General features: G+C 36.7%; 1 protein-coding gene across 11 annotated transcripts in view; it reads right to left on the reverse strand.

The window, feature by feature from the left end:
• COL25A1 (collagen type XXV alpha 1 chain) overlaps positions 1 to 27,669 on the reverse strand; it is a 302,196-nt gene that overhangs the window by 51,768 nt on the left and 222,759 nt on the right. For all 11 annotated transcript variants that reach the window (XM_066996430.1, XM_066996428.1, XM_066996427.1 and 8 more), the window contains 5 exons: positions 19,734 to 19,760; positions 16,881 to 16,925; positions 6,923 to 6,976; positions 5,357 to 5,383; positions 3,172 to 3,216 (listed from right to left, as the gene is read on the reverse strand). In XM_066996430.1, the coding sequence (XP_066852531.1) occupies positions 3,172 to 3,216; positions 5,357 to 5,383; positions 6,923 to 6,976; positions 16,881 to 16,925; positions 19,734 to 19,760 (198 nt within the window). The remainder of the gene's footprint in view (positions 1 to 3,171; positions 3,217 to 5,356; positions 5,384 to 6,922; positions 6,977 to 16,880; positions 16,926 to 19,733; positions 19,761 to 27,669) is intronic.

Here is a 27,669-nt window from a genome sequence, read left to right on the forward strand (position 1 = left end):
TTCAAAGTAGGACAACTCAGCGAAGACAGTTTCCTTTTTAAATCACAGGTCGAGAAGTATGTACCCAAGCCTGTGTTTCTGAGATCTACTGGGTAGAAAGAAAACTTACACTAATTGCACAAATAGGAGCCAATTCCTAAAACCAAGTCTGAAACTGTTGCCACCTGACCTCTCTCACCATGCTAATAAATATTTAGTATTTATCTCCCAGAAACATCATTTAATATTTTAAAGAAATGCTTTTAAGTTTCTATGAATGAAATCTCTTAAACATGTGGCATGATAATTTAATGTAATAGACTCTGCATTTACTTATAGAAAATGTCTTGTTTACTGACCAAGGAGGGGACATACATGTAAGTGGTTGAACAGCTGAGAACTGAACCAGTACCAGCCTTATCTCATCTCTGAACAATACCTCCAGTAGTTATCTTAAAAAGTTTATTTATGAATGGACACTTAGTAAGCCTTGAACTCCTCTCCGCAGGTGTTCAGTTGGCAAAAACTGTCAATTCTCATCTGGTAGTGAAGTTCCATAATGTAAAAAATGCTCCAGACATTTCAGAGCTACCCAAATACAAGGCATAGGTTGTGTAGTAGGGAAAAAACATGGCAGAAGACATGTGTAAGCCATAATGCATTAATAAGGCTGGGCTGTGAAATTTGCTGGGACTTGATTCCATCTGCTTCTTTTAAGACAACAAAAAAAGGACAGTTTTCTGTGTTAAACTCTTGCCCCATTAGAAATTCCCAGAGGAAAACACAAAGGGAATGCCACTGTGCTACTCTGATACTCTGCATTATGGCAGAACAGTCCAGTAAATTTAACTCTTTGAGATGATCATGGCAAGTGAAAAAAGTGCAAACAAGAAAGAAAAAAATATGCAGAAAAAAAAAAAAATCAAGGCTTTGTGAACATATTAATTAAATGTGGCTGTAATAGACATTCTTAGTTCCTCTATCACTAGCATGATTAATAATTGCTAGGCAAATTCATGCCTGAATTATATTCAATGATCATGTAGCAAAATCTTTCCCCTATGATGAACAGCAGGAAAGAACACAATCCTTGCTAAGCAGTGCAAATGTAATGTAACGGCACCATGTTTAATTCTTGTTCCTATATTATCTGTCAAAATACATCCTTCTAAGTTCCCTAGCAAAGTGCTGTTTGCAGAGATATCTTTTGGAAACATTAAGCTGCAGCTCTCCTACGAGATCTGGATATTTTTTGAGTGGCACATTGCCTTGCAGGCAAGGAAAATGGAAAAAAACAAACAAACAAAAAACAAACAAAAAACAACAACAAAAAAAACAAAGGTTAACTAAGCCACAGTTTTGCTTATTCTGTCCTACTAATTAATGCAGTGGATGCCAGCCAATCACTATTAGAGCAATGCACTCCATGCAAACAGCATGTATTTCAGTGTCACCAGACCACCTCTGAAACTTATAAAAAACCTTGAGGAGATGGGAGACTTCTGTATTGTGAAGTCCAACAAATTTAGTGAAATTTCTTTAGATACAGAAATATAAGAAATCTCCTGATGACCTACACTTTCCACAAGTTGATCCCAAACTGGTTAAATACAGAAATGTTAAAAAAAACTACATTCATGAAGAAAGGATCTCCCGCTAGAAAAGGGAGACATTTTTTTTTTCTTTTCATTAAACAAGATCCCAAGCAAGGAGATGCATGCACTGCAGACCACAGTGCATCACGGGCATACTAATGGACACAGGCTTAATCTCACAGTTGATAAAATAGCAAAGCAACAAGGAAAGCTACACTCGACTTCCCAGGTTGATTATAAGCTTCCTGTTTACTTGCTGCAGGACTATGTCTGAATAAAAATCTCATATTTGCCTAGAGATTATGCTCTTAAATCTCATAAAAGTGGATTAAGAAGACTTTATTGGAATACCCTGTGTATGTAACTAAATAAGGTTTTTGAGATTTTAATCTGGGCTAATAAGCAGGACTGCAAATGAAGTATTATTTAAATGAACTCTTGGAATCAAAGAGTTGACTTGACTATTCTTAAACCTAATGACTATTTTTAAGATCTGATTTTAGAATATGCCCTATAATATCTTTGTGTTCTTGAATACTGTTTCCAAATTATAGGGCCTGAGAGATTTGCATGCATTCCTTACCAGCATTTTGATAAATCTGTCATAAACATCTCCTTGCAGTACCCTCTGATCTGAGTTGGTTATGCAATTAAACATGGGGGAAGGGGTGGGGGGTGAGAATGACACAATAAATTTTTGTGCTTCTGCCCAAATGTAGGGTGAACTGAATGTTTTTAGAAGCATATGAGTTCCAAACTGGTGGTAATAAGCCATATACAACATCTACTCAAAAGGATACATCATAAATAGGTAAGATTATGTGGCTAGAGGAGACCATTATGACTGACCCTTCTTCCTGTGCTCCACAGGCTTTGTTCTGACTGCTAAAATACTCTTGATTTGTATATATAAAACACATTTAAAAATTCAAGTTCTATTTTGATTTTTTGTGTAGAGATACAGAATGAGCCTCACATAAAATAAAGCAAAAGAAAAAACTAAATAAAATAGAATTTTAACAACTTCTACTCTACAGTGACTACTACCTGTTGGTACTTTGCAACAGTGAACTAACAAGGCATTAAGTGACATTATCGCTGATATCACCCGTTAAAAAATATAAAATGTAGTTTTTATCTTCAACTCTCATTTGTCCAGCTGGCTGCTTGGAAGGAAGTTAGCTACCATGATACCCTATTGGTTTAGTCCCTTTCTTTGCAGGTAACAGAGAGTGGGAAGTGTGAACAGCTAGGATGTACCTGAAATGGATGTAACTTACCAGACACAATATCAACAGTCTTACAGGTTGTGTCCAAAGTTTCTGTACATTGCACATATCAGCTAAGAGGAGTACTGATGCTGATATATTCTGTACTAAAGCTGCTGCTGCATAAAGTCAGGAATTTTGTACTTAATTGGACAGAACATTGACCTTTTTTTTCTGCTGTTCATAAGAATGAACCCAGTCAGATGTTCAACATAACTATGAGAAAGTTTAAAACGCATTTTCCTTTTGATCAAATTATTATTTACATTAGTTGTTTAGACTGAAGCATGCCAACACTACATTTTCTTCTCTATCAATACAAAGTGTACCTTTTCTCCCGTGTCACCCTTTGGTCCATTTTCTCCAGCATCACCCTATAATTAAAATATATGTATTTTATTAATGATTTTATGTAAGCACACAGCACACAGAGAGGAGTCAGCATTCAACCATGATTGGCAAGCTAATTCTGTTAATCAGGTAGTCAATCTCTCTATGACATGGTCAGGAATTGTGGGTTTTATAGCTGCTACATCTGTTGCTTGAATATAGTCTTCCCTATAAACCTTTTCACAGACCCTCAGAAACACATAAATTATCAAATAACTATCTTCCTGTTGGTATAGCCTACAGACTTGTCTAGTTCATCATGGTTTAGCAACAAGGGAATGATTTCATGATGGTTCAGCATTTTGAATTACCAGTACATATTTTTTCCCAACAGAGACACCTAAACACACCTTATCAAATTCAGTTCACAGTTACCCAGTCCTATTACTTAGTATTAGGATTCTTAAGTGATGTATGGTATAAACTCTTTGAGTTTGAAGTACTTCCATGAATGATTCACGAACCAGAAAAACTTCTAATTCCACTCCTTCAAATAGCCACTAAAATGGTGGTTATCTCTACATAAATTCTATATATTGTTTATTATTAAAAAAAAAAAAAAAACAATATTCAGACAAATTCTTTATGGCTGCGTAGACATTCCCTATTTTAAAAACAACTTTTTAAAGAAACACTTCAAAATTTTTATCTATAAAAATACCCTTTATTTTTAATTCAGCCATATAGTAAGACCAGAGTACTCGAAAAGGTCTGCAATATGTGACGATCTAGGCCAAAAATGTCTGTGGGACTTGAGTACAAGAAATATTTAAAATACCAAAAGTATTGATAAATATTGACTTTAAATACGCTAAAAACATTCCTCTAGGTCTTTGTCAGATATATTCAATATTCAAATAACAATACTCATTCAACACCTGTCATATTGCTCTGAAAACCTTAATGTAAAATTCCATTCAGAGGACTTGTAACAGAGAAAGTTTTGTATACCACAGTCACTAACGCAAGGGGAACTAGCTAACAGTCTAGCAACTCTCTAATTAAGGGCTTGATGAAACTTGCAATAGTTAGTGCTAGGAATGATATTCCAAGTCCATTTGACATGATAAAGCACATAGAGGACATTTGCAGTCACGTTTTTTTTAGGGAAAGACAATAGATGACTACAGGGAAACATCATGATTGTAAATAACAGAAATCCAGAATATGTTAGAATTTGTTGTTATACTCCCTTTGTATCTGAAAACAAACAAAGGATCCCTGGAGTTCCTCTAAAAATACGATTTTAACAAAAAGTAATGATTTCATGAAGAGATTCCCAATTACATACTTCTACATGTGGGTATACACTTTCAAGACTCCTCTGGATTAATTTTATGATGTTCTTGTGAGTACGCGAATTGCCTTTACAAAACATGCTTGCAGCTGCTACTACATGAATTTACACAGATCTGAAAGTGAAATTCAATTGGAGCTGCAAATTGAAGCTGCATAGGCAAGCATTTCTCAAGAGCAAATAGCACCTGAATACAAGCAGCTTACTTTTTAAAAAAGCATGCGTCAGTTTACTGACAGGAGATGAGCCTGTGTACAGATTCCTGCTCAATACAAGGCTTACAGCATTTCTCAGACCGTCCTTGCAGAGATGCAGAGACTGGACTCACACTCAGCATTTAATCTAACATGGGTGCTCCTACCAGCAACTTTTCCTGAAAGGGGAGAATTGCACCCACGTTTTGCAGCATGGAGCTTGTCTCCTCTCTCCATGACCATACATCTTGTGGAGTCTGTGTAATTATCACTCTGTTACCTAATTGTTTTACTCCCCACAGGAAACAGAGCATCAAAACCAAGTTACAAGAAATGTTTGGCATTTGCATTTATTCTAACAGACTCATCTATTTCTGATGCTAACAGTAATGGTTAGGTGCAGTGTTGCTCAACTGTGCAGCCTTTAACACATGACCACTACTCTCCATGAGTAATCCCACCACAGTAATCCCAGAAGGAGTAACTTGTATTAATATTATTTGACACTAGCAAAAGCTGCACAATGAGTCTCAAGTTGTAGGCTGTAGCTGCATTCATTTTTTGTAAACTCAGAATCAGTGCAGTGACAGTTCTCAAAAAACAGAACAACAAAGGAAGCAAAATATGCCTCACCTTTTCTCCTCTCTCTCCAGGGTCACCCTGATTGAAGTAAGTGGAGCAAAGAAGTCATAAGTTACTAACATGAGCAAAATTTGAAATGTTAATATTATTGTTATGTCACTACTGATGACACTATTTCAAATGACAAAATCCAAATAAATCTTCTATAAATGATAATAAGTCAATTTCATAAAAATCAACAGACAATACATTTTCGACATAATTTTTAAAAATATTTTTTGCATGAAAAGTTTTTGTTTTATTTGTTTGTTTTGTTTAAGTTTTCTTCCTCCTTTGTTCTAGATTAAACCCTGACAAACAGGCATATATGTTTGTGGAATGGCCTATTGTGACAGAAATGACTTCTGCATTTAATTCTCCTTATTTTGGGAATAAATGAAGGAAAAATCCAAAGGTTGAACGTGAAGGGAAAGTCTTATGATTCTATTAATGGCTTAGAAGGCTCCATGTGAGAAACAGAAAGCCTTAAGTGTCTCGATATAATTCATAATCGATTCAAAGCAATGAGTGTTTATTGCTCCTGACATTCTGTGTAACAAAAAGATGGTTTATAGCCTTTATTTGTAATTATAACTTGCTTGAGAAACTGGCTCAATGGCAAACGCACTTTTGCACGCTGAGAATGACCCTGACAGCTCATCTCTGTGATTTTGGCTCAGAAATGCACTCTGCCTCATCTTTGCCCCATCTGATAGCTGGTTGTCGCTAAGCAACTCAAAGATTACAGCTGTGAATATGAATTAAGCATCAACAGCCACAATTTGGCTTCTTCTGTATACAAAGTAAGAAAAGGTCATGCTCCCAAATGGTTTGTTTTCATCCCTGATCCCAGTCAGTAAATGTAAAGAGCCTGCCCTGAGTGTCCGTCAGCAGCAGTGTGATGCACAGAATCAGCTGAGGAGCACATGTGCACCAAAGATGCACGCTCGCAGCTGATGGGATTAGAATTTAGCATTACCCGTTCCAGGAGGCCCACAGATCACATCATCTTGGACGTGCTGAGCTTTCTTTTAAACAAAGTTATAAGCTTTATGTTCTATTTCACTAGTTCAATATTAAAAGAGCAGGAAAAAAATCATTTAACAATAACATAAATGCAAAGAGACATTTTGATGCTGCAAATACAGGCCCAGACATGTTCCTAATGCGGTTTGTTGCTAACTTCCATAATAGCAGGATCAGGGCTCAAGACTTAACTCCGACATTCATCAAAGAATTGACCACAGTAGCTCTTGAAAATAAGCCTGAGACACATTGTAAGGAGCATAAACAAAGCCTTTCTGAAAAGGTCCCCAAATTCCCAAACACTTGCAGGCATATTACATTCACTTGGCAGTGGATGCATATGCGTCAGTGCCACTGACTGGAATTATACATGCACAGCAGAAGATAATGCTTCTTTATGGTGAAATGTGTAAAGCCTCTTACAGCACAGATCACTGGAGTGAGCAGTCAGTGAGCCAGTCAGAATATAAACACAAGTTGGAAAGCGTGACTGTAGTCTATATGCACTCACGTACCACGTGCTTTTGTTTTTAATCCATTTTCAATACTAACCTTAAGTCCTGCTGCTCCCTTCTCTCCTGCTACACCAGGCAAACCAGGTTCACCCTAAAGGCAAAGAAAATAAAAGATGCAGTTAAGAAAGACATAATAAAGTATATTAACATTGTTTCATGAACTGTCTCATATTAGGTAAGTCATGATAAATAAAATTTAAGATTGCTCAGCCTGAATATGTACTCCACAAACAGGTACTAATATGCGCTATTTCCTCAGTTAGAGTGGACTAACTCTAATTCAGGTTCCTGTATAGATAAGAAATAATTCTACTGGAAGTAGTGGAAATACACAGGTGTGAAACTAAACAGAAAAAAAGAACCGAAACTTTTGATACTGAAAAGCTGTCCAATTAATCTTAAAAGCACATTCTTTCCAGGACTATCAACGTTTCTCTCTTCCCTACAATTTAGAAATACTGCAAGAAAGGCTTATCTTAAATGACTTTGACATTTGTGCTTCTGGTCTCATAAGAAAGGCAGATAGTGATGAAAAATGAGAAGGGTTATTTCTAGAAATGGAAGAATTTGGAAGAATAGATAGCGCTTTTTTTTTTTTTTAATATACCTTGCTTGTCCATTTTACATACTCTAGTACCATTGGCTGAAAATTAAATTTAAAAGACTGTTAAAAAATTCAGCATAACATCAGTGATCCAAATTTTGGGGACATTTAACAGATAGCATATAAATTCTTCCACAGTTCAAGGAGTCACAAGTCACTTTCAAAAGTCAATTAACAAATGACAACCACTTGCAAATTTCTTTTTCCCCCAAAGTTAAAAAACAAGAAACAAATACAAAAAAAAAAAAAAAAAAAAAAACAAACACAAAACACAAAACTTTCAGACATTTTCTGATGTTCATTTCCCAGATTTGTGAAAAAAACATGGGTATTATTTATTTTAAGTGACGTGATAAAGCAATGGTTGGACTTTATTGTTAAGCAACTAGGGGTGATGGCTGAGTGAAACCTTTTGCAGAAGTATTCCTCAGTTTCTCAAGAACCATGTCTATTCTTTTGTAACCCTCACCTACACAAACGCATTGCACTTCTATGTGGTGGCAAAGAATGTTAAAGTAGCATCCAAAAGAATATCAGAAAAAGCCTTCAGTTAGGTTTTTCTGTAAGTCTTTTGCTATGTAAATGTATAAAATGCTTAGAAGTTAAATACAATAGTCAGCTTGATAATCAAATTAGAAAGAATAATTCTTATCGGAAACTCAGCTGAAATTTTCATACAGGACTTGAACTCAGTACACATGATGAACCAACTCTCTGCTCACAAGTTACAAAAGAGTTAAGATAAGGGCTTGTTCCAAGTGCAACAACAAATATTTTCCAATCCTCCATAAGAGCCTTCCTTGGTTCTCCAAGGAAGAAGGTTCCATTCTATTTCTAAATTAGGCAAAGGAACATAAAATACAACAATGTCACTAAGTGTTGGACTATTTTGAAACATAAAACAAAAATGTTGAGGTTCTTGCAAAAATCCAGTGAGATATTTTCCTCAGCAGAGAAAAAAGTGCTAGGTGCTATTAAACCCACAGGGAATTACATAGCTATTTGAGCCAGCCCTTTTTTCAAGGCTCCTTTGTACTACCGTAGCTTTTAGGCTGATATAGTAGCACAGGCATTTGATATATAAGTGGTAAGGATTTGAAGCTGTTGGAGATTAGGCGTAAGTGTTCCAAGGGATTGACCTAAAAAGCACTTGAAGAAAACTGCCAGTTGACAAAACGAAGCAGAAGGGACCAATGGATATGCACTTGTTTCCCCTCATCCCACACCCCAACAAGTTTGTTTCTGTCTCCTTCATTTCAAAACAGCTGCAGCTGGCTGACACTTTAAGGGGCTTAAGTCACTAATCAAAGGGTTGATATCCCAGGCTTGCACTTTCCTCCCAGGTTTACAAATCTGAGTTATAAATGCAGCTACTGGTATGACAGCAACAACAACAAAAAAAAAGACGCTAAAAAGTGGACAAATGAGTTATCTTACTTTCTTTGGAAAAACAAGTGAAAACCTCCAGCTGTTACCCAGTCCTAGTAAATCCCTATTAACTCCAACAGTTTTGTCTCTGGCCCACTTGTGACTTTCCTATGGCCAACACACTGCATGTTTCTAACTCTGGAAGTACCAGCCAGAGGCATAATCAAACCAGACATTAGCTCTGGGAAGGGCAAAGATTGAAGGCAGACCTACAAGGCCAGCCCAGATATGACCTTGTGCCTTTATGCTTTTGAAGGGATTATCCTTCAGTTCCTAAAGGCCAGAAGCACAGGGGGCTAGTATAAAATCATTTTCTGTCATACCCATAATATCCCTTTCACTGCTTTAGAACCTGATTTTCTTGTCAATACAAGGAAGCAGGGAGCAGTAAGATGAAATAAAAAATTATAGCACATAAGCTATATCTATATCCCTGGTAAACATTCCCAATGCACAGCAAAACAAGCTTTGTGCCAGGGGGCTTCCATTTTTCATACTTCAGGTCTTTTAGGCATGTCTGGCTTCATATTTTAACTATTCTAATAAAGCTTAAAATAAAATAAAATAAAATAAAATAAAATAAAATAAAATAAAATAAAATAAATAAAATAAAATAAAATAAAATAATATAAAATAAAAAATAAAATACAACCCCCTGACAAACCTCCTGTTGAAATTCTAAAAAAGTATCTACAAAGCAAAAGAACAGCAAACATTTTGGAGGAAAGTAGCTTGACTTCTTCAAGACTTACTTTCTACTTAGTAGTAGAAAGTAGTTCTTCCACAGCTATACACTAAAACACAATGTTATTTTAGGAATATTTGTCCCATAAGGATGATTTTAGTATTTGGCATGAAAATAATTTACAATACTTCTGTTAAGAAGTATGGTTAATTACTTTCCTTCCATTTATTTACTTTTTTTTTTTAATCAAAACATATATTAAAAAAAAAATGTATACATGTGTTTCATCCCCACAGGTTAGTGCTTGGGAAATTAACAAAAGAACTACTTTTTTAAAAGGCCAAGGACAGTTACACTGCTGTTCAAGGAGTGGTGCATGCATGGGGAAACCATACATTCAGAAACACCATCTCATGTACTAATTGCAATTAGACTGCTTTTCAACTTGGCAAGATGACAGAAGCTATAAAACTAGATCCTTAATCTCATATATTTTTATATTTACCAGGCCATGGCTAATGTGTTTCCTGACTCATATTGCAGTCTCTCTTTAATAGCTCTGACAATGAAGGCGTTAGGCTGCAGAAACAATTGTCTTCTGCACATCATTTAGCTTTAAAATCAACTTTTTTTTTTTTTTCTTTTTTCCCTATTTAAAGAGTGACTTTGTCTATAGCACACCTGAGTTTAGGTCACAGCTTACCTTTCTGCAGTCATGACTTCCTGAAAACCCACCGCTAAGGGACAGGGACTGGAATAACTAAAACAAAATATATTCTAAAACCTTGTAGTGCTTATGTAAAAATGTAACCCACGATCCCAATTAAAATGGTACTGAGTGCCACAGTGCTCCCTCAAACAAGAGTTGCAAGGAACAAAGAAATTGCATGAAGACATCCCCAGAGGGGCCCCTCAAAACTCTTCCTTTACACGGATGGACTGTGAGGAAGATGCTGTGGGCAGGTTGGACATGTCTCAGTATGCAATTTTAAGGACTTGTCCAGTCCACACGGACTGCTAGCTCTTTCTGCCCTGCCGTGTTCTGATTCTGAGTTAGACCATCCCACAGAAACTGTGTGCTGGACATCACATGGGACAACAATGATACACCATAACAAAAATCAATTCTCCCTTATTGCAAGAATAAACCCTGTTAATAGTGGCATTAAGATGGTTATATTTCCACATGCTGCTTCAGCAGTTTGGGGCTACTGTGACTGGTAGAGAGTCTAATGGGACGCTGTGGTACCAGCACCATCTTATTTGAATATATTATCTACTAAGGTTTTCAAGTACTTGTAAAAGTAGTAAAGAAAGCTACCAAATGTACAAAAATATCATGTGCCAAACTGGTAAACCTGCAAATGTTGCATCAGAAGTGCTCTTAGCCTTTAAATTTTGTTTCACATAAAGTTGTTTTCTCTTGCCTTTGATTACTGGACAAAGAGTGAAAGAAAGGTCTTGTTTTCGTGACATGACTCACTATATAAATAGGCTATAAAATACTAGAAAATGTTAGAAAAGGTGCCTTTTCCCAAATTTAATGTAAAATACTGTTAATAGTAGAAGGCAATGCTCTAGATATTTGTCTACCACAGAAAAGGACACCACTACCACTAGAAGCTTTGTAAGCACTTAAGTCCCCATTTATTCACTACCACCATCTGAAGTTATTTAGATCCATCTTGCTGAATTCACAAATAGTCTTAGAATGGTGGAAATAAAAATTTCCAGCAAATGTGCTATTGTTCTTACACTCACTCAAGATCAAGCAGCTAAAGCAGGAGTGTAAATGCTTCAGTAATTTAGTTGATGACTACTTACAGGGAAGAAAAATGCATCAGACATGGCGTGTTTTTGTTGTTATTGTTTTGTTTTGCTTTGGTTTTGTTTGTTAGTTTTTTGGGGGGTGTCTGTTGTCTATATGCTATAGAGAAATTGCAGGGTCCCCATCAATAGAATAATGATGATGCATTTTCAAACAGATACATTGCATGACGTGTTTGCTGTCAATAACAGGAAAGGCTTTAACATGTTACACAAACCAGCCTGTGGATGTGAAACTGCTATTAACACTAATTCAGTTCCACAAGTTAACCCCAAATGCCCTGATAGGCATTTTGGTTTCCCAAAAGCAGCAGCACTCTAACAAACTAAGTAACTGTCACTATTAAAATGAATTCGAAAGAAAACTGTTGCACCAACAAACTGTGATGTTAAGGCATGACTGAAACAAATTATGTAGGAGAACATCATTAATTATTCAAAACATTCTGATAATTTCCGGAATGATCTTCAGCAAAATGCTTTGAGGCTCAGAAATATTTGGATTTTTCTTCCAATTAATATCAATTACTAGGGCAAACAAAATGCTAATATGCCAAGAAGAACACAACCAACCTAGATGTTGGATTCAGGAGTTTCAGATAACTCAAAGAATAACAAGAAGGCTGTTCCTTTGGACAGCAGATTAGAGCACCTTGGTTCAAGTCCTGGTGCTCTTGTGCCTGTATTAACTATGTAACTGTATTAACATTGAAAAACTGGCTCTGGCTTTCTTGTATTAGTTTGGGTACTAATACCCTGCACCCTGCCCAATAAATAGGTGTAATAATTTCCTGAGAAAGTCTGGTGATGCAGGCAGTCTGAAGGCTTCCACTGACCTGAATCTGAATTTGATCAAGACTCAACTGTGTAGAGCACTGCTGAGGCTCAGCTGTCAATATGAACTCATAAATCCTACTTCAGACCTGTTTTGAAAATGTATCACCCACTAGAGTCCATATTAAGGGAGTCAAGGCTGTTGAAAGCATACCTCTTCTTACTAGAGCAGTCTGTGCCCTGGAGATATATACCTTTATATGCAGAATTAAACAGCTAAAAATAACGTGGCTGGAGGCCCTAGCTTTTTTGTTTGTAACAGAAAAACAGCCTGGAGGCCACTGTTCTGAAATAGGTTTGGTTTCGGTGGGACACATAACTCCGTCCACACCAGCTGGCTGATATCCATCTCACCCTGAGAAGAAAGGCTGTCAGTATTGCTATATTTTTCAGTCACTAGAATGTAATCTGTTGTAAGGATAAGGAAATACAAGAGGCCCCCAAATCTAATCCAGTCTAATTTTACTCTAAAATACATAAACAAGGATAGAAGGGAAAAAACTAGTTTCTCAGACACGTTACTGCAATTTCCATTTCAAACCAGGTTTGAATTATTTCCTTTCAATTTGCTTTTCACCCCCCTCAAAAGTAACTTAAAATTGTTTTTTTAAGAACTGGAAATCTCTCCTGGCCCACTCACCAGCCGAAATTAGGTGGAAAGAGTCTTCAACAGGACTCAGCTGGCCTGCAAACCTGTCTGAGAATTTGTGAACTGCATTCAATGATATTTCCTTCTTTTATATTTCTTTATTTGAAAAAAAAAAAATGTTAGTACATGCATACCCTTCATTTCTCTAAAGAAATGTGGTAATACCACTTTTCAAATGCACGTCCTACATAGTATAGTACATATCATTGGGAAAATACACGTGAATTAGAGTAATAACAAGCACAAAGAAAGCAGTAAGAAATGTGTACAACCAGACTCGAAGTCTACTAACAAGAAGGGAAATTGTTTTGAGGTTTATGAAACTGCTATTATCAAACTACTGAAACCATTTGAAATTAAATGGCTTGTCCTGACCACCGCTCTGTTCTCAATACATCCTTACAAAATAATAAAAATACCAAGTACTATGTAAGAAAAACAGTCCAAAGAAGACACAGAGTGAGGGTTTATGCTCTCCAGACGAACTCCTATTTCAAGCTGAGAGTGCGGGTTACACAACCTCTAGAGACTGGGTTCCTTTAGACCGAATGCAATCCTCACTCAGCCAACTTCGCCTTTCTTCCTTGTGATGCTGCTGCAGTCACTGGGAGTCCTTATCAAACCAGTACCACTGAGCAAATACCCGACTATGTATCCTATACTTGCACAGCTGAACTTTCCAAGAACCCCTTTTTGGCCATTTTGACATGACTACTGTAGGGGTCTGATATCCCTAGATCACTGCTACCTCATGTCTGCAAGCAGTTACAATCCTCTTTCATTCCACTTTTAATGCCTGAGGACCTCTCACTGGGGATCAAGAAAAAGAGGGTTATCCCCCTATAAGCATCTTGCTAGGAAGCAACCTTCTCCAGTTGAATTGCACAATGGTCTGCAAAGGAAAGGGAGTGCTTACAAGGACTTTTCTTGCTATCTCAGAAGGCTTCTGTCCACCCAGTGACAACATCTCTCAAACTGCAGGAATTACTAGGCAGCTTCTTTCTAGTTACTGCTCTCAACAAGATAAGAAGAATGTTGCCACAGTTTCCCAAATGTAGAAACAAACAAGGAATATAAATGCCATTGCAAGACTAACTGTAATATTTAGTGGGATTTGGCCTAAAAGTAATATATATGTGTGTGCGAAGCTATGGTAACAATTTTGCTACTACTTTTATTACAACAGGATCTGTTAACAGTCCTGCAAAAACAGGTGGGTTATGTAAAATTACACTTACTCTAATATTTAGAGATTGTCTAAGAAAAGTGGTTCATGTGTTAAGGGATTAGAAAATTGTTCCAAGTGTACTCAGAATTTATGATCTAATTTCCAGACCTATTGGTCAGACTTGTCAATCGTCTCCTATTTTCCACTATTTCAATTAAAGAAGAGGTGAAGGGAAAGTAAAAGAAAAATTGCAGGCACATACATGATGGAGATGACCTAGTTGTATTATTCAAGTGCTCAAGGAGAGAGGAAAGTTAATTCACTGCTGACATTCACCAACTGAAAGATATTTCAGTGCTGGAATGAGGAAAGCGTTCACACACGCAATTTTAAGCATGTGCTTAGTACTCTTTGCCTTTTCAAATAAGAAAAAATATTAACTTGGAACCTCGTGCACAGCACATGCACAGAGTTCACTGATTAAAATGCTACCAAGACAGTAAGACTTTTGTAAAGCCTTTTAACCACATAGATTCTCAAAAGGGGATGACTTGTATCACACATTTCAGTTGAGTTCAACTGTTCTGCAAATCAGCATGAATCTCTCTGAGCAAAGCCAGGAGTGCCAGCCATCAGCTCACAGTACAGGCCAACTTTAAATGTATGTGGACTCCTCTGAAGGCTGCACATAAACGTGGAAAACACAGAAGTCTGACACTAAAATTATTATCCTTGTTGCTGTTCAAAAGTATCTTGCGTGTAACACCGCACTGAGAATCTGTTTTTTCATCCACTTAGGATAAATTGACATTTTGGTAGCAAAACATTAGCCTGGGAGTCCTAGGCTGCACTATACTTAATAATACTAGATTTAGATAAATACTGCTCCAGTTTAACTTTATTTCTACCATTATTACCAAGCTAACATAAATTATTTATCTATTAAAAGAGATATTGACATTGATCTTTAGTCTGCTTTGTATTATGAAAACAATACATTTTCTGCACAAAATAAAATGCTTGCTAGTCAAAATCAGCTACCAATTGTGCAACACAAGAATTTGACCACTATGTATCTGTATGGTTTTTGTGCTGGTATCTAGATTTAGTCTAGCAATTGATTTATTTTTTCTTAAAAAGGTCAAAAATATAATAGTCCACTTATACTAAATAAGTACATCTTTATTAAAGTGGTGATAATTTTGGGATGTTTTAGATGCCGTAAATATGGAAATAAATAAAATGAACATAAAACCATATACCGAAAATGTTAGGATCTGTTTTTCAAGCACAATTTAAAATTGTTAAACAGCATTTAAAGATATCTTAGCTTTTTTCTTTATGAAGGCAATTGCATATTTATTTCCTTCCCCATGAAACATGATTGCAATTAAGTCTATGTGGTCTCCTAAAAACAGATGTACAACAACCTAATACATCCTTCAAATAAGTAAATAAATAAATAAATCCAAGTCTTCCAAAATGACACTCAAATAACCAGATAAATTTTGGACATCTGGCACACGTGAGTAAAGATTTCTCGACAGATTTTACGTGTTGATACTAATAAAAGTTAAACACTTTGATAAAAAGTTAATCATCAGTTCTGTTCTATTCAATGTGTTTGGAACTATTCTGTCCAGTCTATGTCCAAATATTTTTTTCTTTTGTCGTTCCACAGTAGTCATAATTTTCTGAATATAATAATTTAAAAATAATAGGTTCATAGCATTATCCTTATCACTAAAGTGAAATAACTCATTATTACATAATTTCCTATAACCACTGTCAAAATGCAAGTCTAATGCGGGTTATATATTATGTTAACAGAAGCAATATATCTTTATTGTTGGGAAAGACCAATTTAAATTCAATTATTTACAATATCTTAGTGCCTTTTTCCCCAAGGGCTCTTGGCAAGGGAGGCAGGAGAAGGGATTGTATAATATGGTCTTTATACACTCTCATCTATTGCTTTTTAAACACAGTGAACAAGCTATATTATACATTTTTCTTTTGGTATTCCCTGCAAGTGCTTTTCAAGTTCAGTGTGAATGTTAGTGCTTATGAGAACAACAGATGGATGATACTGTTTACAGTCAGGAAGGGATATTATTTAAACTTCACCACCCAGCTTTGCCAACAAACCTCAGCAGTGCTGCGAAACAGCCCTGTTGCTTTACTGCGACCCCTCCTTATGGAGTGCCGTTCTGAACTATGAGTCAACTTGGTGTTGGCTCTGAAAGATGGCACTGACTTGCCTGACTTAGCATGTCCTCCCAGTTGCATTCAAGATTTCTTTTCAATTAATTTCTCTGCATTTTCTTCCCTGACAATAATTTTGTTATTCTCCACCTGCTTTTCCACTCTCATTATTCTCTGTAGTTTGTATTAAAAATGTATTGGCACTGTATAAATATCCAATATCGTATAAGTGTTTGCATCATGGGACTGAATTAATAGAAAATTAAACAAAACAAAACCCAAACCTGAAAAAAAATGAGTTTGTAACAATACTGTCTAATGTTACACACCATATATATGGATGTCTATCAGTCATCATCAAATCCGAACATCAGACTTTCAGCTTAATTATGTTCAATGACTGTTTAACTTAGGCTAGAAAAGATTACTTCAAAGCACAAATCAGATTATATTTCCTTTTCCAATAAACTAATTTGAAATCAGAGCTCTGGATGTACTGCTGCATATTGCTCATGTGAAGGAGCCCTGCGATCCCTGAGTAGCTTTAATCAATGACATAAATAACCACAGTGCTGACAAAGTCAAGCGAACTCACCACTTGTCCGTCTCTCCCTGGAACACCAGGCACTCCAACAGAACCCTGGTGGGAAACAGACGCCAGTGTTTAGCAAATTAAACAGGTCATGAAACCTTTCATCTCTTAATACAGTACTTAAAAATGATGGTGAATGCTTGCATATTGCACGTGCAACAAATTTTTCTGAAACTAATTTTTAGTCAAGCTGAGCTCTCTTTTCAGATGACATTTTATACTTATACATGTTCTCCTGCTGTACATTTTAATGACTGCCCCGCTGTATGGCCTCTTTCAGAAGCAAGCCTCAAGTTCATGTCTACTTTGTGATGTTGCAGATGCTTCACAAGAAATATAACAATTAAATTGGAATTCCGTTTAATGCACTTAATAAATTTTGAGATTGTTCTGACACAATCTAACATAGCACCTGAACAAAACCTTTAATGCTTCAAATGCTTAAAGCATCTGAAGTGGGGGGATGGATGCTTCATTCTCAATAACTGGTAGGGTCAATCTATTTAAAATCTTTTAAGGGATAATCTCCAACAATTCAGCCTGAAAGTGCTAATTGCTGATATCCTTTCAAATTGCATCAACATTACTGCAATCATATAAAACAAAACAAAAACAAAACAAAAACAAAATAAAATAAAATAAAATAAAAATAAACAGGACAAACATGTGGAGTAGACAAAAGGGGAAATCAAATGTTATTGCTGACTTGTAACATGAGAGATCTTTTTACGTAGCTCTCATACTACTTCTGTATCATGGACAATATTTTTTTGAAGGAACTTTTCTGACTGTTGCTACAGATGTTTAGTAAAAACCTAAGGCATGAGGAAAGCAGGAAAATTATGAAATTACACAGTTTTTTTTCCCTTCTTTCCAGAAAAATGATGTTGCTCAGCTAGGAAACTGTAAGCATAATTTCTATTTTCCACTACTAAGCACCTTAACACATTACAAAAGTGTGATAGATACTTGAAAGGCCGGTACTCTAAAAAAGTGGCCAGGGAACTGGGAAAGGCAGAGACTTTGTCAGTGGTGACATATGCAGTTGCCCAGCACCCATAAAACAAATGAGCATCCTGTGAGGCCTGTCAGGCCATGAGGCCCAAGAATCAGCGTACAGCATTTTCCCCTCTATTCACATCGGTTAGAGGTTAGAGATGGTTTAGTGAAAGGACACCAACACCCAAAGGGAATGCAGCCAAAATGGATGCACGTTTGCCAAAAAAATAGAGTTGAGGAAATAATGGACGGAATAATCCTGTGAAACAAGAAACGGAAACAACTCATGAGGGCCTCCAAAAAACTCCAACATTTGAACACCCTGGAGGCTTCAGCTCACGGCAGAGCTGCACATCAGTAATAAATAATATACTGGCATCTCAGTCTGTCTCCATGACCCCGAATGCTTTCCCCTTATTCCCAAAGCTTTCACTTTGGCATTCCTTTTGCCTCTATTTGCTGGATGCATGGCCATGACTGCTAGCTACTGCAAAAGGGCCTTTAGTGAGCATTTTCACATCTTTGTATAATTTTTCCAGAAAACTATAAGACAAAGGGCATTAAACCATCAGCCTGAATAAACTATCCTTCTTGTAACAATTCCTCCTCTCAGTGACAGTCTCATATAGCCACTGACTTTTCTTATGAAACACAAGATGTTAGAAAGCATAAATAAAATTGATTCTATCATTCCCTTAACCAATAAAGGTTTATCATATATTCAAAAGCTCATCAGCATGTGGGTTTTGCTGATGCTGTACATCCAAAAAATCCCACTCCCCCATCTCTTCGGGAATAATTGTATAATGGCAACTTCAAAATCATTACAGTTTTACAATGTCACATTCCTGCATTGCTAAACGTGAAGAGTAGTCTCCTCCTTCAGCTTGCAAACTCTGTGTAGTTTACAGCAATATCCATGGCAAAATCCCATGGATTTGTGTGCTCTGTTATTACATTTTTACATATTATCATGTTTTCCTTTCTTTTGTTCATAGAGTTCCATTTTAACCCATGCAAGCAAACCTTCACTTTAAAGATTATCTCAGAAGAAAAAGAGGTGACAACTTTGCCACATAAGTTAATACTACTAATTCCTTTTTTTTTTCCTTAATAAAAATTAAGCCTGCCCAAATTAAATATCTTCCATAACCCTTCTTGTCTCTTGAAATCAATGTGAAAATGACCTGCTTTGGCGGTGTGTGGGTGAGGATGCTGGAATGTTGCCACTTACTAGCTGCTATTGCTGATACATCTAGGACTGTTTTAATGATGTAATTCCATAAATCCAAAGCGCACTCCATCAAACTGAGGCAGTCAGCTTTAATGAGTGTAAATAATGCTAAAGACATTCGTAGGAAGCCAGGTCTCGGGTTACAAAAGGAACAGGAAGACACTGGCAGACCACCTGAACACAGTCAGCCAAGCACCATTTATCAGCAACACCTATGTGCTTTGTTTCTGATGGTCAATTCTGTAGTCATATGGCACTGATCTACTTGAGTAAGGACGTGCATTTAATCAGAAACTCTATCTCCCCACCTTTCACAATCTTTTACCTTTGGTTTCATAGTTGTACCAGGGCACGAATAAGAAAGTTATAGCGACCTATTCACCTGAATGTTAAACAGACAGATTGAAAAGAGTCTGTTTTACATTGCTTGAACTTCCAAGGATGGTGGAAATGAGAAATTTTACATCTCACGTTATATGGTTGCATTTTGCAAAAACAAAATTCAGAGCTTAAACTAATGGATTCAATGTGGTGTACAGTAGCTAATTCCATTCACCTTTTCTGCTTACAGTTTGGCACCAGGAGGAATAATCACTTTCACAGTTTTGTTGTTTATACTATACCTTTTGTCCTGGAGGCCCCTGAGGTCCCTGCAAAGGGAAAACAATTCAATTAACATAATAACTCAAGCCAATTTAAACATAAATGACCAATTAAAACTGTCCTATTGTGTAAGCATACAGATACTGGACTGAAACCAGCTGATGTTTTATACATCAAGGAAAAGCAAAGCTTTCTGCTGAAAATGCACAAAGGATCTTTTCTCTTCTTTTGGAACAGATTTAACTACTAAGTGGAAGACTCAAATTTTCCCCCCTTCTAATCTTTTCTCTTCTATCCCATCTGTTTTTTCTAATACTGACAAATTTGTCAGCATTAAGATGACTGTTTATTTTCTGTTTCTGATACCAACTAACAGCCAGTTGTGTGTCCACGGTAATATTTCTGCTCAGCAGTATAAAAGCAATGTTTATGCAACCAAGCTTTTTTATTATTATTATAATTTTTTTATTTTTTTATTTGACAGAGAGAAGCATAAGCCTCTACATCTCCTCACCTTCTAGTTCATTGAAGGTATTGACATTCATGACTATGTTTTACCCAACACGTGATTTGTGCCATCAACTGCAAGTAACAGAAAATACTTCAGAAATCATTAAGAATGCTCTTGGGAAGTAAAGAACCACCACTTTGCCCCTGTGACCTAAGAAGGCAGGAAGAGATACCTCAATGCGGGAAAGCTTAACTGCTTAACGTCATAGAGGAGTCCAAGCCTCGCTGATGTTAATTGGGCCCATTTCTCGTCTGGCATCTCTGAAGTACCCAGGTGGTTTGTGGCCACAGCAGAGAGGGGAAGCAGCAGGGAAATAGATCAGCCAACCATGTCTTTGACATTATGTCAGTTTGTTTTGGTAAGAGTCAGACCATGTCCAGCACAGTCCTTAGGTAATCTTTTCCCCATGTTCCTATTGGAGATGCTGGTCCTATATCAAGCAAGATAATTCTGAGTCCAGGAAGGTGCAAAACAAAAAGCCCAAAACTGGAGAATCCAACTCCTTCTGAAGTTTGAAAGGATAAAAGAGGAATTGATGTCAGAACTGGAATTATTCAGAAATCTTGAACAATAGTATTGATGCTTCAAAATGTTGGGCCAAATTTGTTTTTAGGGTAGTGTCAAGTTAGGCTGAACTATCCCTTTTTGGTAGATGCAGGGCCTGTTGGAACATTGCTCTGATGAAACATTAACCGCTAACACGGAAAAGCTTCACTGGTTGTAATTCTTGGTACTGGATCCCCTGAACTGGATGAAAACCTTGCAGTTTTAAACATGGATTCACATGTCTAGCCCAGGCATTAGAACTTGCAAAACCACAAATCAGTGTTTCTTCTTGAAACTTTTGTTTGGTTATCTCAGCAGAATTAGGGTCTTGCAAGCATCTCCCTTTGACTGTAGGGACAGATTTTGTAAAAGGAAAGACACCTGTGTGATGCAGGATCACAAATTTCCTCCTTTTTCTTCAAAAGGACATGAAAGTACCCAAGCACTCAGCTCTGATGATGATTAGAGCAGTGAGTAGAGTAATCACATGGTTTTTCAGGCACATGGTTTTTTCAGGCCACATTTCAATAAACTCCTATTAAAATATTTTTTATTTTATTTTATTCTTTTCAGTAAGTGCCTGAATTCTAAGCATAAGATTTACTTGAGGCCGAGGGCACCATTAGTACATAATGTGGTAAATGAACAGGCTATTGCTTGCAAGCAATGCTCAAGAATTCTCCATGAAAACTGAAGAAAGGGAAGAAAAAAAAAAAAGAAAAAAGTCAGGAGGATGTTGCTAGGTGAGAGTGGTGTACTGGGTAAGGAACCACGGGTATAACAACATACTCCATAAACAGTATTTTTCCCTTTCTTCCAGAAAAGGAAGGAGTTTTCTTCCAGTGCTTGACATCATGGCAGGTGATAAGCCAGGAATCCTCCCCTTCTTCTCTAAGAAAGATAGAGGTTTGGCTAACATTTAAAAGCTTCAAGAAATTCATGCTTAAATTAGAGTTTTACTATACCACTGTTACCAAAATAAGCTCCAAATATCTACGTCCTGAGCAGTTATCTGTTCTGTCTTCGGTTATCTGTTGACTTCTAACATATAACCAGTTTTACCATATTAATTTCCATCAATAGAATAAAATGAATACAAACCAACTGAAGCCTACCTTTATATTTCATACCTGTTACTTTTATGTCCATGGAATAGATACTGTTTCTTCAGTTTCTAACTACTTAAGAAGCTAGTCAAAACCTTTTAAAGACATCTAGCTCTATGGAAACATCACCTGGGAGCCTTCAAAACAAAGTTACTCTCTGAAGGTAAAATTATCACTCACTTATTAATAGTATTCCCCAAACTGAACTGTGAAATGCGCCGCTCTTTTGAGCATTTCTGTGCCTGGTGCTTGTAGCTGTCAACTTGTGGGATGGATAAAATTCAAAACACTGCAGATGTCTCCAGGAAAATATCTTTCCCTAGAATTTTCCCCTCACTGCTGCCATCATTCTAGCTCTTCCAGAGGAGTTACTGAACAAGAAAGTATTTACACAGTAGCAAAATCTGGCTCTCATTGTGCTTTTAAAATGAATAACTTAGAGAAAACCTGTAGATACTTATTATTAGATATTTTATACAATTAGCAGTTTTATATTTCTGGTACTTAAACTTTTATTCAGACTGGAAATTACTCCCACGTCTCATGCCCATTGAGCTATCACACCAGTTGATGACAAGAACAGTCCTCAAAAATACAGCTACCTTCAGCAAGCCAATTGCAATTAAAAGCTTAAAGTTAAAAGGTTAAATTTTACAATTTACATGTAACAAGTGCTTCTTATTCTGTGGGTGCTCAGACTGTAAACTACAGCTGAATATGAGAATTTTCCTACAAAGGACTGCTCCCTAGCACTGGGAAAGAAGCTCACAGCTATGTGGAAACACAGCAGCCCATCAGCTGACACCTCCCATCCATCCCTCACATGTGTGTGTCAGCAGTCATGTAAACAGAAAATCTGAAATTTGGTTACTAACAACGAATGACTTTGACAAACAGTAAAACACTCTTGAATTGCCGTGAAGTGCCTGTTTTCTATGAGTTACTTACATTATCTAAGCAAGGTATGGAATTGGATAAACAGAAATAAAAGCAAGTAAATACAATTTGTGAGAGGGAGGAGCATGAAGGGATTAAAAAAAAAAAAAAAAATGACTTCAGTGCATTCCCAGAGATATAATTCATAGCTTCCAGAAGAACCTATATAGGAAATGGGAACTTCGATAGGACTATCTGGATTTTTTTTTTCTAAGTATTCAACTGATCTGGGGAGAAGACTGTGTTGCCCACTTGATGAACAGACAGTAACACCAGCAATTAAAATCTCTATGTAGGTCTTGAGACAGGACCAGAAGGCAAGAAATACCTGAAGGGTTCCAACCAACTCCCTAGGTGTTTTTTTTGTTTGTTTTTTTTGTTTGTTTGTTTTTGTTTTTTTTTTTTGTTTGTTGTTGTTGTTGTTTTTTGGTATGTGGTATTTTTTTCCTTAATAATAGGTAACATATCGTTATTCAGCTGCTGTGACTATCATCACTGGGAATATGAAGAAGGTAAAACTAAAGCCTACAGTACAAGAGCTACAGCCTTCTTTCACCTCCTGACCCCACCTCCCTCTCTGATATCTGTATCAACAAATATCTATAACTGTTATCAACTTCATCTACACAGATTATCCACCTCTTGCATGTATTATTGGAAATTGTCAGAATTTCCATGTCAGGGTGCTCGGATCAACTTGGAAACCAGTGGTGACTGATGTTAGAGCACTCATTTTTTAAAGAGCATCTTGGTTTCAAAAACTCCAGTTCATGAGAACTATTGACACCATTCATTTGTTTGGATAAAGTGACTGCTTAGCATCTTTGAAAATCAACCTGCTTTTCTTTAAATCGCTAAATATTCACTGGGAAACTTCAGCTGAGATAGCTGAAAAATTTGATTGATATGGTTGCCCAAAATAAGAGGATAACTAAAAATTACAGAAATTAAAAATAGTTCTCACTATTTCAGATACCCTGAACACTTCTAAAGAACCATTTTCAATCTTGTGCAACTGAGTAAACTAGTTACGCAGATGTGACAAGCCGCTGCAGGGCTTCATTGAAATAGATTCTCATTCAATTCATTCCTCAACAGGAGGCTGGAAAAAGAAATTGTGTTGGTACCAAGAAATTCAACTGCTATTTGTATGTTTCTGGAGATGGAGAATTATCTGATATGTACTTATGCACTTGAAAAACTGGGCATCCGAGGGTAAAAAAATGTTTTTAAGAGCTCTAAGCAATTGTGGTTTTAAAACCTAAGAGATTTCCACGATGAATGCCATTCTTCAGCCTCTGTTTCCTGAAATCAAGGGACCTCCAGGGCTTTATCCATATCAAATCTTGGCATCACAGAAATGATCAAAGGAAGTTACAGCCCGACACATTTGAGTGTCTTGACTAACAACTACCTGAAATAATAATAATAATAAAAACTGAAAATGTTGACCCACATGTAGTCAAAAAAAACATCTGAGTCCAGAATTCTTCCTACATCTTGCTTCTCATGTTACAATTATGTTTTTCTTTCAGGCTTACTTTGCTGCTTGTGCTTCAGCAAGCTAAAAAATAATGCTGCCCTGTGAAGGTTAAAACTGTAATTCAAAGACACAGAAATTCAGGGTGTGGTACTTTAAGAACAGGCTCCTGTGGTGTTTTTATATTTAATTTCCCATGTCTCAGTTGCTTAACATTTAAAGAAATGTATAAAATAGGAAGTTTGAAGTATTTTCTATTTGCAGGTCTGGGATAGGTGTAATGATTTGTTTTACAAGGTATCAGATTTCACAGATAGTGAGCACAAACACCAAATGAAAATGCCTAACAAAAATATAATGAAAAAAGAACATTTTGATATATTGAAAAAGTTATAAAACAAAGCATGTCATGATGGTTCAATACATACATACAAAAACTCTCTTATTCCAAAGCTCTGAAATAAAAAAAAATAAATTAAAAAAAATCCTTTAAAAAATGTTTTTGTTTTTTAAAAACACTTCCATACTGCCTGTCTAAAGTAAAAATTCCTTATAACTAGAAGGCCTTTAGTAGGTAACGTGTCTATTTTCTATGGGACAAAGGAAGTACCAAGAATGTATCTGAGAATGCATATTTCCCCTTGTGCCGATAAGAATCATGAAACACTTTATTTTTTCCACAAACCTAAAGACAGAGAATTTAGGAAGGAAACCCAGAAGATGTACACGAAGAGGAAAAGCAGAGGTTTCACACAAAGTATTCACCTGCATTTCTGAGAAACCTGTGTTCTGCTCGCTGATCCCATTTGCTGTGTGTAGCAGGCATACAATGTAATTCTGAAAATGTGTTCCTGTGTGGTTGAGGAGTGTTTCATAAAGACTGCAATATCTGGAGTACTAGCACTGAAATGTGCAATGCTTTAGTACTGATGAACCACCTAGATAAAAGAAAAACCAGCTAAGAAAACAGATCAGCTATGATGGGAAACCTCACATAACTTCTGAATAAGCAGCAATCCCATATGCTACCTTCATTGATGAAAGGAGCAGCAATAACTATTAATTAGTGCTCAGGCAGAGCTTCTCATCATCATTCTCTTAGTCACTGTTCTGACATCCCAGGCAACCTTTATTGAAGTACAGAGGTTACAAAATGCCAAAGACTAATTTTCCTAAGACTAGCACTTATAGGCTAAGGCAAATGCATTTATACTGTGAAGAAAAATAAAAAGTAGTTACTACAGTAAATGTGGATGAAATTTTCCACTTCAGCTGCTAGTTCTCCATAAACTTTTGCAGCTAAACAGCTTGAGAACAACACCTTCTAAAATTTACTGTGAACATGCTTCCAGAATGAAATAAAGAAAGCAGCTGCAGAACCCTGGCCATTGAAAGCAAAATCACAATTAGTAATTTCCTGGAGAAGCTATGAAGATTCACACCAGGTGAGGATATGTCCTTGGCCATTGGCCTGAAAGACTGAACTGAAGCTAGCAGCACTTCTCAGTCAGTTCTGCCAACTCCGAGTTGTTGTTGGTGGTGTTTTTTTTTGTTGGTGGTGTTTGTTTGCTTGTTTTGTTTTTTAAACCTCAGATGAAAAAATGTATATTAATACATTTTAAAGATCTGACATTTTGCAGATTTAACTGCAAAGTTACACTCTTCTACTCTTCACATATATGGCAATATCCTTTGGGAAAAGGTCCTTCTTATTCTGAGTAACCAGTAAAAACAGTAACGTCTTGTTTTCTTGAACAGATGCCCAGCAAGACTGTACAAGCACAAGACTGCTAGTTTGGAAAACAATACATCTTAAGTAGAGTGATTTCGCATTTGGGTTAATCATTATAGTATAGATTTCTTTTGCAAAGAAACACCTTTACCTGCATTCCTTGGTTGTTCTGGACTTTTCTGTTCATGAAAAACATCTGTAAAATTACTTATATGTCTTTAAAGCCAATACCTGGCTTTAAAAGCCAAAAAATATATTTTTCTCAATGACAAGAAGCTGTTGACTCTTACACTGAACACATTTAAAATGACTTATTTTCCAAGGAGTCAAAATTATTGCAAATTTTGATTTTCCAATTTTTATCACTATGCACTGGTTGAGAATAGTTCTGAATATAAAAGTACCAAGAGAATGTTTGAAAAAGTCCTCCCATATGGAAATTAGAAATAAAAACAACCTATGCATTGCCTACTGCAATTTTTGAATCTGAAAACTTCAATCTATCAGTGTCAGCATTTGAGGTTTCTTGTCACTGACTACATTAAGTACCTCATTAGCAACCAGAAATCCTAGCTTGTAGGTACAGAAAAATCACAAATTCATTTATCACAGAATCACAGAATCGTCTAGGTTGGAAGAGACCTCCAAGATCACCTAGTCCAACCTCTGTCCTAACACTAACAAGTCCTCCACTAAACCATATCACTAAGGGCTACATCTAAACGTCTTTTAAAGACCTCCAAGGATGGTGACTCAACCACCTCCCTGGGCAGTCCATTCCGATCCATTCTGAAAATGAGAAGATAAGCAGGAAAAAAAAAAAAAAAAGTCTGGCATTTAAGAATCCTTATTGCCAGGAAGAGAAGGTAAACGTCATGGGAAGAGGGATGAGTTATGAAAGGCGAGCCACAACTTTAACTGAAAAGGTTGAAAAGCTAAGGAAACTGCCAGTCTTCCCCCTTGCATAGCAGACATTTTGCTAGTTCCACGTTACATTACAAAACTTAATCCCTTTGGCATCACCACACTGCTTGGCCTCCCTCTGAATTCTCTGAATCCTTTCTGCACAGAGGAACAATACCTTCAGCTCCTGCAGAAAGTACACCCGAAGGGCTTTCAAGTGCCCTGGAAACCAGACACAAATCGGAACTAGCTAGCCATTCTTACACTCTCTTGTAACATTAAAGATGCATACACTCAGTCCTTTCTAACTTAGAACTAAGCCTCCATCTTACTGAAAATAAACTGAGCTCCCTTGTTCCCTATTTGGCTTAAAAATAAAGCAGATTCTTCCTGACATACCAACAAATAGTGACAGAAGACCTTGCAAACCAGCCCTCCACAACATCTCAACCACAAGAGCAACAGAAGCACGCTGGTGCTCTGACAATCTGGGAACATTTTCAACAGGGAATGAGATGCCCCTGTAAGCAACAACTGGCTTTCCAAGCCCTCTCCTCCCACCACACTGAAGCAACCCACACATACTTATATTGGAAATGGAGAAAAAGAAAAGTTATTCCCTGTCTTCAGGTTAAATTTCCCTTGTGCACCTAGGATTGGTTGAGCTCTCTCATGAAAAAGTAGAACTCATGCAAGAGAGCTCAGACATTGTCATCAGATACATTGTCATCTGTTATCTGGT

This window comes from Anser cygnoides, chromosome 4 (genome assembly GCF_040182565.1).
Source record: "Anser cygnoides isolate HZ-2024a breed goose chromosome 4, Taihu_goose_T2T_genome, whole genome shotgun sequence".
NCBI classification, from domain to species: Eukaryota; Metazoa; Chordata; class Aves; order Anseriformes; family Anatidae; genus Anser; species Anser cygnoides.